At 33.4% G+C, this 13,440-nt stretch overlaps 3 protein-coding genes across 4 annotated transcripts; 2 read left to right on the top strand and 1 right to left on the bottom strand.

Annotated features, from left to right (window-relative positions):
* The first annotated feature begins 1,359 nt into the window (after positions 1 to 1,359).
* On the top strand, positions 1,360 to 4,272 carry LOC149728244 (nuclear protein localization protein 4 homolog). Its single transcript, XM_089888201.1, has 3 exons — positions 1,360 to 2,739; positions 3,255 to 3,467; positions 3,743 to 4,272. The coding sequence occupies exons 1-3, from the start codon at positions 1,456 to 1,458 to the stop codon at positions 3,941 to 3,943; spliced, it is 1,698 nt and encodes a 565-aa protein (XP_089744327.1). The 5' UTR covers positions 1,360 to 1,455; the 3' UTR covers positions 3,944 to 4,272.
* A 523-nt stretch (positions 4,273 to 4,795) lies between these two features.
* On the bottom strand, positions 4,796 to 10,705 carry LOC149728243 (HUWE1-associated protein modifying stress responses 1-like). 2 transcript variants are annotated; one of them, XM_089888213.1, is made up of 7 exons: positions 10,488 to 10,705; positions 9,889 to 10,003; positions 9,293 to 9,367; positions 8,864 to 8,972; positions 6,218 to 6,354; positions 5,692 to 5,769; positions 4,796 to 5,158 (listed from the first exon to the last, which is right to left on the bottom strand). In XM_089888213.1, the coding sequence occupies exons 1-7, from the start codon at positions 10,593 to 10,595 to the stop codon at positions 5,049 to 5,051; spliced, it is 732 nt and encodes a 243-aa protein (XP_089744339.1). In that variant the 5' UTR covers positions 10,596 to 10,705; the 3' UTR covers positions 4,796 to 5,048. The 2 variants fall into 2 exon arrangements, with proteins under 2 accessions (XP_089744339.1, XP_089744338.1); XM_089888212.1 differs by having other exon boundaries at positions 4,796 to 5,191; positions 10,488 to 10,703.
* Positions 10,706 to 10,841: 136 nt separating this feature from the next.
* LOC149728242 (speriolin-like protein) lies at positions 10,842 to 12,740 on the top strand. The gene is made up of 3 exons (XM_089888210.1): positions 10,842 to 11,570; positions 11,808 to 12,003; positions 12,224 to 12,740. The coding sequence occupies exons 1-3, from the start codon at positions 11,372 to 11,374 to the stop codon at positions 12,708 to 12,710; spliced, it is 882 nt and encodes a 293-aa protein (XP_089744336.1). The 5' UTR covers positions 10,842 to 11,371; the 3' UTR covers positions 12,711 to 12,740.
* Positions 12,741 to 13,440: the final 700 nt, after the last annotated feature.

Below are 13,440 nucleotides of genomic sequence, written 5' to 3'. Positions count from 1 at the left end.
AACATTTTCATACGCGAACTAAGGAAACAAATATTTATTTGTTAGGTTTGTAAAACTGCCTACCAAGTAATAAGAATTTTAGAATGCTCATTTTCACATGTGGCATATGAAAATGTACCATTATTCAAACAAACAAAACCTTAGTACTGCTAATGGATATCAAACAAATATATGAACATGCTGCAAACTCTGTTTATACTAACTGTTTATAACGTTTTGAGAGTCCCCTTCTAGTCACGAACAATTGCGTCACAGATAGAGGGCTCTGTAGTGTCGTCTAGCGGATGTTTATTTTAAAGTTTTTAGTCAAGTTAGCTTAGTCATTTAAGCAAAAAAGTGTCAGTTCTGTGTACGTTCCTGGAACCTAAGAGTATGTTGTAAACCTGTGATGAAACTTGGGATTTGGTGCTGCAACTTAAAATGAGCTTTATGTGTACACAAGTGGTTTATACGTCGTTAAATCGTGTTGATTCTCTTATATATTCCAAAAAACGATTTGAGTAACTGTAACTTATATAGTTCCGTATTTTGTTGTCATTGAAAGGACAATGATTTATGTGTTGAGTATTACTAGTGAAGAATCCTTGTTGCAAATTATGCAATACGTTGGGCAAGACCATAGTTTCGGTTTGGTGGTTAGGGGACCAAATCAAGGTCCAAGGTGATCCTGGTATAAATGCTAGTGAATAAATAGTGTCTGTCGACTTGTGTTAATAGAACGCTTCCACAAGTTCACAAACATAAAAGCGGGACTTTTAATCGGGTTTAGTGGTTAGTGGGAAAACATTTGGCACTAGTGAAGAATTCTCCCGTACATAGCAGAATAGGCTGATGGAAAGGGTTTAAAAGTTTATAGTTATAGGGGTTGGTAGTTAGCAAATAAGCTGGGGGAAGGATCCTTCACTACCACCAAACATTATTCAGTACCATTAGTATTGAGTATTAATTAAAGAGCTGGTATGGTGGTAATCCTTTAGCTGGTGGCCACCTGAAATTTTGGTTTTTAAAATGTTCTATAGCCCTCACTGATACCTGCTGTATAAATTTTTTCTCTAAAAAGTCGAGCGTTCCTGTCGAAAATTTATTTTAAAAATGCGCGAAAACATGCTTTGTCAACCGTCTTGCATGCGCGAGATCTCATCAGGAACTGCCATACTCTGCAGACTGGCTAATATGTGTTTGTCAGTTTTGTATTGTTTTATTTGTAACTCATGATTAGAATACTGGATGTAGATACAGTTTTCTATTGAGACTCTGAGAGTATTTGTCCATGGGCAAGACACTTATCGGTAATTGTTTCAAATCTTATGGTTTGTCTAAAAACCAATGGCATTCATTCAAATTATTTAGGTTTAGTTGACAAAGTAATAAACTTGCACTTTTATCCAACAGATACTTGCTTGCCAATACTAAGTAATTAGTTTTTAATACAAGAAACCATAATCGTAATTAAAAATGATCATAAGAATTCAGTCTTCTGATGGTACAAAACGAATAGAAGTCTCGAGTAGTGACACAGTTGCCTCTCTACTGCAACAAGTGGAGAAATCCTTTGCGCTTAAGGGTGATGGGTGGGGGGTGTTTAAATCAAGAAATTACCAAGATGAAGTTAAAAAGTCAAAAAGCAAACTTAGAACTGCTGGACTGAACCACGGAGATATGTTGTTTTTGAAATCACAGTCCAGTGTTTCAAAAACAAGTGAAGAACGACCGTCATCTGCTGTGGAAGCAGTGGAAGTGGTGGAGGATGCAATTGATGTTGAATTGTGGAAGAATGATGGGAGGATAAGAAGAGATGACGGATCGAAAGGGATGTTTAAGATTGAAAATCTTTCAATTGAACCATGGGATGAGGTATACCTCAAGGAAAAAGAGATAAAATTCTTGTCATTTCATGCTTACATGCGTCAACAAACTGCTGGGGTGGATAAAGGAAAGTATTTTCACCTTGAAAACTTTAAAGCAGCGAGAAAATTGGATTCGAACAGCAAGAAGCATTCCGTGGTTGATCTACCATCTGCGGTCACTTTAAATAGACAAAAGTTTCGACATGTAGATAACATTATGTTTGAAAATCGTGAAATCGTTGATCGTTTCTTGAATTACTGGAGAAAATCTGGCAATCAAAGGATGGGGTATTTGTATGGACGTTACAGCCCGCATTCTGAGGTGCCACTTGGTATAAAAGCAGAAGTTTGTGCAATATATGAACCTCCTCAAGAAAGCACGAAAAACTGGCTGCAATTTCATCCAGACCCCAATGAAGAAGCAGTTGAATATATCGCTAAAAAGTTGAATTTACGAAAAGTAGGTTGGATCCTTTCAGATTTAACGGTAGAAGACCGTTCGAAAGGGACAGTTAAAAACACTAGGCACTCTGACACTCACTTCCTGACTGCTGAAGAGTGTATTACTGCTGCTACATTCCAAAATAACTATCCCAACCCATGCAAACTCGCATCTGATGGAAAGTATGGGTCAAAATTTGCTACTGTTATTGTGTCGGGAGATAACGACTGCCAAATCAGTTTTGAAGGCTACCAGGTATCAAATCAAGGGATGTCCCTTGTTGCCGACGAATGCTTGTTACCTACACTAGACGCACCAGAGCTTGGTTATATAAGGGAAAGCTCGCCTGAATTATTTGTTTCTGATGTGTATTACAAAGAAAAAGACAAGTATGGTAATGAAATCACTAAACTGGCACGGCCCCTACCATTGGAGTATTTGCTTACTGATGTAAGTTAACTTGTAGTCGTATATTTATATATATACATATTTAATTTAAACTCAAAGCATTATGTTACCTTTACAAAAAAAAACATTTTTTCTCCAGTTTTTCCAAGGTAAAATATATGTATCAAATCCACAGTAGTTGCCCTCAACTTTTTTGGTTTCCTTTATTTTTTTTATTGTCAGTACTCGTAGAGTACATTATTTAAGCCCTAAATCTTTTTGTAAACAAAACACTATAATAAACTGTAATTATTGAGCCATTCTTTTGAGGGTCCTGCAATACTTTAATTATCTTGATCTATTTGCACCAAAATAGGCCTACCTTTTTTACAACGCATGTTGTGATGCGGAAATTTGTGTAGCCTGTATGGTTCTATTTCTATTCTATGTGGGTGAGGTCCCGCAGCGTAGCACGCTATGGGTCCTAGGATTTAGGCCACGATAGGCCCATTACCCTATAAAGCCTGACGGTTAAAGCCAAGCTGTAAGTTTTCAAACCATTTCTTCTGTTTTTTAAGGTTCCTACAGCATTCTCTCTGAACTCTCAGTACTCATGCAGTAACGCTGTAGCTGGCTTTACAGTTTCTTACAGAGACACTATTGGTGAAGTACAATCTTTGTCGTCACTTTCAAAATATTTAAACCAGTTTAAACCGGATCAGTTTGTGGATGCTGTGTCTGATTTTAACCTACTGGTGTACCTATACAGCAATGATACAATCTCATTTAAGGTAAGTTTACACACGACACCAGACACCATGATACCATTCTACAATATTAGTTTTTAACTATTACATTGTGTTTAACAATAATATGTGTAGATAGACTTAGTTTACATGCTAAGGATGTTTGTCTCATGGTGAAAGTCATAATTTTTAGAACTTGTTTCATGTTTTTTAACACAAATTATCTTTGTAATATGTTTTTTTTTTTTAATAGCTGTTTAACAGGGATACATGCAAATTTGGCACATTACACTGAAATTAACCCACATTTCTCTGTTTAGAATGAAATGGATGTGCTGTTAGATGCAGTCCGCACTCATGACAATGGCCTTGCAAGTCACTGGAAAGAATGTGCCAGCTGGTCGACACTGGAGGAGCTAATGAGACACTCAAATAGTCCAATGGACACAGCCTCGTCATCTCACCACTCGATGGACCCAGAGATGCGCGAAGCAATTGAAAGAAGTTTACAAATGCAATAAGAAATGTAATTCCACTGTTTACCAAGCAATACTTTAATGGTGAAAATGTACATCCATTTTTTCACTTTTATCAATTAAACCTTAGAAAATAAGTTTATTGGAACACCATTATTTTAAAAAAACAATGTATTTTTAAATATCACAATATTTATTTTGTTCTCCAATGAAAACTAGTCATATTTTTCCCTTGTTGTTATGCTAGTAAATAGCACAGGTGTGTAATTATAGTTTATTTTCCATAAATGTGTTGGACAATGCATTATATTTCCCAATTTGCTGTTTCACTTTCAGTTCTCACTTTAAAAGTTCAATAAATAATTCAAATTCTGTATCGCATTTCAAAAAAATACTCAGAAGAGAGACGGCCGATGAATTTTCTTGACTTGAAGGGACAGACTGTTATTACTATCATTGTTTCGACATGTGGATCCTTGTGCGAAACACTTTAATTGCTCCAACTCAGTGGTCATTAATGGGATACCAAAATTGTCAGACATAAAGTAAATAATAAATCTTTTGTACTTTAAATTTTTGGATAGCCTGCTACCTCAAATTTTGGACAGGTAAGCACAAAGTTTTTCGAATACAAACACCTACTTCAAAATATCTGATCTGCGTGTCACATAAAAAGTCATTTATATCCATTAATCAAAGACTCAAATCTTTCACTCTGTACCATTGGAGAATGGTCCTCAGCTAAAACTAAAATTGTGATGCACAATGAATTGAAATGATCTTAAACTGGCCCTCAACCTTTTTGTTCTGTATATCTTTACTCTTATCGATATACCAATTAAAAACAGCTAAACACAAACGTTTTACCCTCTGAATGTCAAAAGTTGCTATGATGGGTTTGTAGAATCGTAAATCGACGAGACGTTATATTTAACAAGGTCACACACAAACACAGATACAGAGGAAATTAGAACAAAGCAAAAAAAAATTGTTTCTATATTTTGAGACTGGGCAGGGTTTATTGTTTATGGAGAATAAAATAAAAACGTGATGACTAAGCAAATACACACAAGCGTGTAAGAAACACCTTAAAATAAAGTGTATTTAAAAAAGGAAACTACCACAAACACCGCATAGTTTATTTCGAAGATTATTTTCTACGTTTAGGAGATGAAGGTTTTGAGTCATGGCCGGAAGCTGAAGCTCTTTTTCTAGATGGAGAAGATGGCGCCAAAAGGTCATTTCGACGCTGGAATTCCTCTGATAAAAAAGCTGGTAGGTCAGGATGGAAAGCTATAGGGAATACATAGGGAGTTGTTATACTTTGATTAGTTATAAACTGATTCATACATCTGATGCCAAATATTCAACTAAAACATGGATGTCTTAATTATTGCCAGGCACACTATTTAAGCTTTTAAAATAAATAATAGGCTGTACCTTTTTATAAACTACATATAAATTCATTCCATACTGTACCCACAGTTGGGTGAAGGGTCACACTATGGCAAATATGCAATGTAACAAACACAGGGCAAATGGTTTCATGTAACACACAATTCTTCGTACACCCATGAATGAATTTTTTAGTAAGCTCAAATAATAAAGCATTTAAATTGTTTATCTCAGTTCAAATAGAATGCCTCTTCAGTAAACGTTATTTTTCAACTCTTTAAAAGGCCTTCTGATAAATTCTGATTGAATTCCAGCTCTGCACTGCCTGCATGTCATGCTCAAAGTCAAGTTAACAATGTGGCCTTCCATGTCCCATACATGGTCGTATACAAACTTACTTTGTGTGTTTCTAGATGATGTTTGTCGCAATGGGGAATCTCCACCAAAACTTATTCCAGCCATTGCTCCATTTAAACCTATGACAAATATTAAGTTAAAATAAGGAAATCAATTATAAAAAAAATGTATATATACTTGTTTACATTATAATAATATGTCCCTTAAAGCTATATTTGAATCAAATTATTCATAGAATAGCAGATACAAAACAAATTTTAATAGGTATTTTTTGATTACATTTGAACTTACTAATAATTTAACTTTGACATACAACAAAGAAAAAGTATGAAATTGTAAATAAGAGCAAAAAATTCATTTTTTAATGTTTTGGGCCTCAATGAATGTCAGTTACTACATAAGTGAGTTTGGAACAGAAGTGATTATTGTTTGGACTTTTTGTCATTAATTTTAGTACAGCAAACTTGGACAACCCCTTGTGTGCTTAAGACCACTAGGAGCACCTGCCATTATTTATGTGTCTTGCCCAAGGACAGACATGGCCACTACAGCGGACTTTTAACCTACCATTCATAGAAACTGCTTCTCTAAAAGTTTGAAGACGACTGTCACGGTTCGCTTCCTGGGGTCGATGGGATGAACTGGGTCGCGACCCACGATGGGGTGGGGATCTCCCACATAAATACCCAATCAAATCCTCTCGTCTGAAAACATAAATAGTCGGCGGTGGAAAATTTATTTCTACATCAAATTCAAGTCATGCTTCACATGGTGGTTAGATCAGTGTTTTTTTTAGGTTGATGATGTGACTTAGTTTTTTTCAGCGATATGATTTTTTATGGTGATAAAACTGATAATGCGATAGAAATGAATTGGAATTTTACAATGTTCTGTTTTTTTGGTGATGTGACAGAAATGACTTCGTTTTTCCACTAGTCTATCATGCATTCACAAGATTTTCTAAATTTTTGAGGTCATGACGCACTTAAGGAGGCAATACATTATAAGTCTATATTTTCGGTAATCTGATATTATAACTAGAACAAATATTTGATAAGGCTAATTTAACAATACCAAAAACTTGGACAAACAAAACGGTTTAATGTTAAATTATGAATTAGGAAAATAAAAACGCCTATGTAGAGTATTAGAGTTTCAATATTAGTATGAACATATTTGAAATGAGTATCATTAAAAACAAATACATAGGAAGACAATTTTCTACAAATAAAGTTTTCTTAGGTTACTGTTAGAACTGTTCCATTATTTTGTACATAACATGTAACAGCGCTGTTTATCGCACATCCCTAATCGTGTGTTTTTTTGCATTTTTATAGCATTCATAGCATTTTTATAGCACCACAAAACAGATGTTTTTACATTTTTTGGTTTGACAAATTTGGCTATTCCAAAAATTCAAAGCTGAAATTTCAAATGTGACAAAGCATTTGAAAGCTGGGTTAGGGGTTGCAGACTAGGGTTTAGAGCATTAAGAGTAATACAACATTCTCAAATAAATTTTACGATAAATGTTTGGTTTCTAAAATGATGAAGTGTTGAAAAACAATATATTGTAACACACATCATTCCATCTCTAAAGTTAAAATGCTCCAGAGTTAAGACTGTACGTTTTTTCTCCAAATAACCTGGTCATGTTTTAAACAATTTATAATTCTTTGAATGTTTTTTTGTCTACTACCAAATGGGAGGAGAAAATAGAATGAAAGGGTGTCCCATCTTCTCCCCTTTTTTGTATATTTTGAGATTCCATCATGGTTTGCATTTTTTTATGTAAAATATTTATTTAGATTATTATATAGAAAAAAGAATTGTTATTCCATATTTCGCATATTTTATGCAAACTATTTGTTTAGTAAAAAATTATATATATTTGGCAGTTACTGTATAATACAGGCTACTGTACAGATGCAAGTATATTGTCCAATTCTCCCATCATACATACTCTTGTTGTTTAGAACTCAGCAGAAATTCCCCTTTGTTTTGTTAGTGGTCTTCAGTTTTTAAACCAATGATCATTTTTAGAGATAATAAAATACTAGGTAACAAAAATTCATGACCCAACCTGTACACCAGACTTACAAATATAACTTGTCCACATAATCTAGAGCTTTGGAAACATAATGTTGTAGAAAACAACAATTATGGTAGGCACCCAACATGGTGTAGTAGTGTGGGCAGGCCAACCCTTTTTCTTTGAATTTTTTGCACCGCATTCCACAAGCTTAATAACCAGAGGTGAAATTTGTCATAAATTTCTGTGTCTAATTTTTGTATTTACCTTGTATTTATAAATGTTTGGTGCCTATGATTAAAGCCTACTACCCACATTATAGGTTCATGACCCTAAAAGGTATTCGTACTGCTTTTACAAGGCATAACATATATATCTAAAACAATTTTCATGCAATTTAATTTTCTTTTTACAAATGTTTTAACACCCTATTAATGCAGATTTATTAAATTAAAGTGAAACTGTGAAGATATAAATGTAAAGAAAGTAGAACACAATAATTCATTTGAAGGGTACAGCACCCCATTTTGTATGCTGTAACTGACTCGTACACAGAACTGCTATCTGAGGTACAGAAACTTAATTCAAAACACAGGAAATTAAGAATAATAACAAGCAAATGTTGTTTGTCTGTTTGCCAACGAACTGCTTCACATACTACATTGTTAAATTTAAATAAAATTTGTACAATAACCCAGATGTATGCTTGCCATTGCAATTAGTATTTAACATTTGTCACAACATACGTTTGAAATATGTTATAGTCAATAGTCTTTTATTACAGATTTAAAGTATATATCTATAGCTTACATTTATAATAAAAAAGCTTTTTTATAAATCTATTCTATATTATGCACTTTGTTGTAGATTTGTCAATTACTTAATAATATATCTGATAATCTTTATTTTTAGATTATTAAAAAAATATTTTACTTTTTTTACCAGAAATTTTTTTTTTTAAGAAAAGCGATTTTTATTACTACTATAACATTATAAACAGTGAAAACAATAGCAGAATATTATTTCAATACATTTTCAAACTGGGGTGTACATAGGTTTATCAAATTATGATTATAACACACACTGATCTAACATGTTTAACTATAAAAACTGAATTAACTTGTACTCGAACTGGATGAATGACAAAAATTTAAGTTGTAAGTAAATAATACTATGGTTACCTTATATGTCTTCGTTTTTTCTTAGCCCATGATAAAACTTCTTTATTTCTTCTATGATATCCTCGCTGAGCAGCAACTTCTGTCATGTTCTTACAGCCCTCGACGCTGTCTAAACAATGAAAAAAAAACGGATTTAAAAAAAACCTGCAAAATCGTAAGACAGATGTTTATACATTTTTTGACAAAAATATTAATCTTTGTCAAGTAAAATTTGGCGTTTTTAAAAATTCAAAGCTGACATTTCAAATGTGACAAAGCATTTGAAAGATTGGTATTTGAAATCTCATTGAGTTGCCAATTTTCCTTTCTTGCCTTGAATTAAGAAGAACTGCTAAAAACAAGAGAATACTTAACTTGTTGTATCTAGTGTAGATCTTTACAATACATTAAGTGAGTAGGCTTACATACCTAGTCAACTTTAATTGTTACCTTTGTACATGTTGGTTGCAAACTCAGCAGCACTTTGGAACGAAACCCACAAATCATCTGAAGACTGAGCACGATCTAATGAAATAAAATAATAAACAATTGAATTTATTTTCAATTTTCATTTAAAAAAAAAAATATATATATATATATACATATATTCTAAAGCAAGCAATAATATTGCCTACACACTTATATGTACTTTAAATAAAGGGACATTTATTTTGAACAAAGGCACTTGTTTCGTTTTATTTAAACAATGCATAAGAATTATTGATGTAAAGATCATCTTAATAAAAACTGGTATGGTTGATTTAAATTGAATGTCACTTACATACATTTGAATTCACTGTAACTTTGCAATGTTATTTTGAACAGTTTTGCTGTACAAGGATAAGTGTGCACAGTATATGACCTAAAGCTTGCGGTAGAATTTCCATTTATAAGAAAGGCTGAGGGACGTTTTATTTGTTTCAATTTAATGTGTTTAAAATTTCATATCAAAATTGGTGTAAATGTTTTCATTTTACTTGGTATCACAAAAAAGTTGTTTTCAGAAGCTAAAATTATATACAAGCAATGAAATAAATTGACCGAACCTTTATATAGTTGCGCAATAGCAGATGCAGTGGTTTGAAAGGATAGCCAGAGCTTTTGTTCCAGTGTTCGGCGCTCTGAAGTTAGTGCTGCTTCATCAACAGCTTCCACTTCAGCCTGGTTTTGATTGGGAATCACATAATTTATTCCATTATTAAGCTAAGTAGTTTTTATTTGGTCACTGAATTTATGTTGGATATAAATGGGAAAGCGCAATGTCATGTAGACTGACATATTACTTTATTTTTAACAGCTTATTTTAAACAAAGAGTCTAGTTAAAATTTCAACCAAGTTAAAAAATGTTACCATATTTATTTGGAGGAGTTTTTAACTTTTAAGATGCAGTAACCACAAATTAAAAGCAAAATAATAATCAACCAGCATTCAACGATATGAAGACCTATTCAATATTTTACCTTTTTCGGAACACAATTGTAATTAAATTGGCAGAAATCACAGCTTTGGTATTATATCAATTAGCTGTAATCTGCATATAACAACTATGGTGCAAAGTAGAAAAAATTCATCCAATACATACTTGGTCAGTTAGATACATAGTTATTGTCACTTGGCAAGTATGGGAAAAAAAGTTATAGCTACCTGCAGTAAGCATTGCTCCTCCCAATTACTAAACCATTTTCCCGGACTGTGATCCTGTAACTCACGATCACCCGTAAAGTCTTTTTTATTATTTTTTCCTTCCTCCATCTCAAAACACCAGTTTAAAGTTTTTACTGGTTTGTATGTGTTACATAATAACTATATATATATATATATATATCACTTACTACAGGCTATGGGAAAAATAGTTACGTATTATTTTAGTTATTGAGTATCGTTTTATATTAGGTGAATGATCTTAGGGCTTAAGGTCTCTTTAAAGGTTTGTGTAGAACTATTGAGTTACAGAAATGCAAACGGTTATATACGTTACGAACTTACGGTATATGGTATCGTTTACAAATTATTTAGCTAGTTTATTGGACGCATTTTATGTAAAAATAACGAATTTAAGTAAGAAGAAAAACACCGTAAAATATATTTGCACGTTGATGAGCATATGGACAAAACCATAAATGTACAAAAAGAATAATCAATATAAAACAAATTGGTAAAACAAAGAAGAAATAGGCCTAAGTAATTGAAAACTAAATCTATGCCTGTCGTGCAAGATTTTCCCTTTTCTCCTCGTAAACCAGTCAAGCATTGCGAAATAAACAACTACGCATGCGCAAAATCAGCTGTGAACCAAAAAACGTTTCTAGCTTTTTTGGGACAGTTTTATCGCAAAATATAGAGGAAAACATTGAGAAAAATGAACCCCCTAAATGAATTTTGGCCATTGGGCGTAAGTACTCATTTACACATTGGTTGCACGTCACTATGCATTTTCATTACAACACAAAGAATATTATCACGGATCTCCTATTTACCAGGTTACGAAAAGTATAAATTAATTTGTTTTGGGTTTTTACCAGGAAAAAATGAGTAGCTCCGAATTCGTGGCTTTATCTCCGGAGTATGACGACTTGACAAAGGAAAACGAAGACTTGACAAGAGAGATAAAGAAATTGTCTACCGAAAGACTAAAGTCGATTTCGGAACATAAATTTACAAATGCGTCGAGGGATTCTTGGTTTCGAACTCACAGTTTTGAAAATATAAGTTCCGATCAAGATGCAGGTAAATAAAATTGATTCACTTGTTGTATTTAGAATTAATGAAAAACGGAAATACATAGTACTGTGGGGAAAGATGGGACACCATGCACTATATTTCTCTCAACCAATTTGGTAGTAAAAAACAAAAACAAAGAGTTATAAAATCTTATACTCACAACACCCACACGTCGTTGTTTGACATAATTTTTATCCTTGTGATGTTATCGCATTAGACCTATAATTTTTAATTTCTTTGCAGAACGAACTTTTAAACCAATACCTCCAGACAGTCTTGATGGCGGAAAATTTACAGATTTTTCGTTCGCATCAAGTTTGCCATGTAAAGAAAATCAAGCGTGTCTTAACGGAGGGAGTTCTACTCCACCAGAAAAACCGTTCAATAGTGCATTTGATCAGTTGTCAATTGACGAATTAACGTCTAAGCTCGGGCTCGGGTAAGGGAGTTTATTATACATACCTGTTACAGTGACTACACCCACGGCCTACTAGAGATATCTCTAGTAGGCCGTGCTACACCTTATAATAGGGGAAATTCGAGATTCTGAACACATCAGTGCATTTTGTGGGAGAACTTTTTAGATCGACTAACATTATATACACTTTATACTACAGCAAGATCTATGTAGTCAGGCAATTTCTGTTTTATACATGCAGGGTTCTACCAAAGCAGTTACCTGTACCGTCAAAGCGATTGATCGGAGAAATAGCTTTTCAATTGGATAGGAGAATTCTGCACAGTATATTCATTCACAGAAAGCGATTATACGGATTTACGGTTCGAAATATTGCAGAGAAAATAGAGGAATACACAAAAGATTTTGCTTCTGGCACCGTGGATCACGAGAAAAGAAATTCTCTTCTTGTTAAACGTGATGCAACTATGGAATTGTTGCGGAATTATGCCGGTTACAATCAAAAGTACCACCCCACCTTTTCTGAAATGTTGGTCAACAAGTTCGGTGTTTTAAGGATCGATTCGAGTTTGAGAAACGGACAGCAGCAAGAGCTAATGGACCCCACGTATTTAAAATCGGCAATTTTAACAATTTTGGAACCGAATTATACTTATGACGCATTGATATTGCTTGATTCGTTGGTTGCGTTTGCAAAACACGACGGTAAACCACTTTTTGAGTGGTGATGTCAAAATAAATTGTTTTAACACTTGCAATACGAAGTAGTAAATTTGTGGTTTATGCTGAACGACTAAAAATAATTTAACGTTCCTGCTTTATATTAACCAATGTTTCATCATGTTTTTAGGATAAATTTTTATTTCCACAAGATTACCAAGTTTTGGCGAAAATACTTATTCATCAGGTGACATGACGTCAGAGATCTCCGTACCACCGTCAGCTGACTGAATAGTTTGCTTGTTGTTCACTTTTGTTGAAAAATGAGATTTAGTAAATTAGATGTTATGTCCATATCTGAAACAAATAGCCTGTTTTGTTATGAAACGTAGCACCGATCAATTTGAACCCAAAACATAAAATGCCGCGCTAAATATATAACTATCGTCTCGGGTTTGTCTGATTTATAAAGGTCTGATCCGTAGCCTCAGGGGATTGACGTTGCGCTTAGTTTAGTGTAGGCAAATTTATTTAGCTAAGTGGTTCAAGTGGAATTTATAAATTGTATTTTGGAATATATAAATAATATTTTAAGCAGAAAACTCATTTAAATACGAAATACCATTGTGTTGTTGATATTTTTGTTCGCTGCTTGTACAACAAAACTTTTCATTGAGTTTAAATTGTATTGAGTGTGGTATGATGAAACTATTAAAGTTATATGTCACCTAATTAAATAGTCCATATACTATATAGTACTATTCTTATTACATTTTTATGAATATAAAAGAGCTAAAT

This window comes from Ciona robusta, chromosome 11 (assembly GCF_009617815.1).
Source record: "Ciona robusta chromosome 11, ASM961781v2".
NCBI classification, from domain to species: Eukaryota; Metazoa; Chordata; class Ascidiacea; order Phlebobranchia; family Cionidae; genus Ciona; species Ciona robusta.
The sequence above is the reverse complement of the archived record's forward strand: the minus strand, read 5'-3'. Positions and strand labels throughout refer to the sequence as shown.

What these genes read in the sequence shown, in the direction of transcription:
- LOC149728244 (XM_089888201.1), top strand. Translation starts at nt 1,456, where the DNA reads ATGATCATAAGAATTCAGTCTTCTGATGGTACAAAACGAATAGAAGTC. An exon ending in TGGAGTATTTGCTTACTGAT is followed by an intron (nt 2,740 to 3,254) that starts GTAAGTTAACTT and finishes CTGTTTTTTAAG; the next exon opens with GTTCCTACAGCATTCTCTCT. An exon ending in ATGATACAATCTCATTTAAG is followed by an intron (nt 3,468 to 3,742) that starts GTAAGTTTACAC and finishes TTCTCTGTTTAG; the next exon opens with AATGAAATGGATGTGCTGTT.
- LOC149728243 (XM_089888212.1), bottom strand. Translation starts at nt 10,595, where the DNA reads ATGGAGGAAGGAAAAAATAATAAAAAAGACTTTACGGGTGATCGTGAG. An exon ending in AGGAGCAATGCTTACTGCAG is followed by an intron (nt 10,004 to 10,487) that starts GTAGCTATAACT and finishes AATCAAAACCAG; the next exon opens with GCTGAAGTGGAAGCTGTTGA. An exon ending in ATCATCTAGAAACACACAAA is followed by an intron (nt 5,192 to 5,691) that starts GTAAGTTTGTAT and finishes TATTCCCTATAG; the next exon opens with CTTTCCATCCTGACCTACCA.
- LOC149728242 (XM_089888210.1), top strand. Translation starts at nt 11,372, where the DNA reads ATGAGTAGCTCCGAATTCGTGGCTTTATCTCCGGAGTATGACGACTTG. An exon ending in AAGTTCCGATCAAGATGCAG is followed by an intron (nt 11,571 to 11,807) that starts GTAAATAAAATT and finishes ATTTCTTTGCAG; the next exon opens with AACGAACTTTTAAACCAATA. An exon ending in ACGTCTAAGCTCGGGCTCGG is followed by an intron (nt 12,004 to 12,223) that starts GTAAGGGAGTTT and finishes TTATACATGCAG; the next exon opens with GGTTCTACCAAAGCAGTTAC.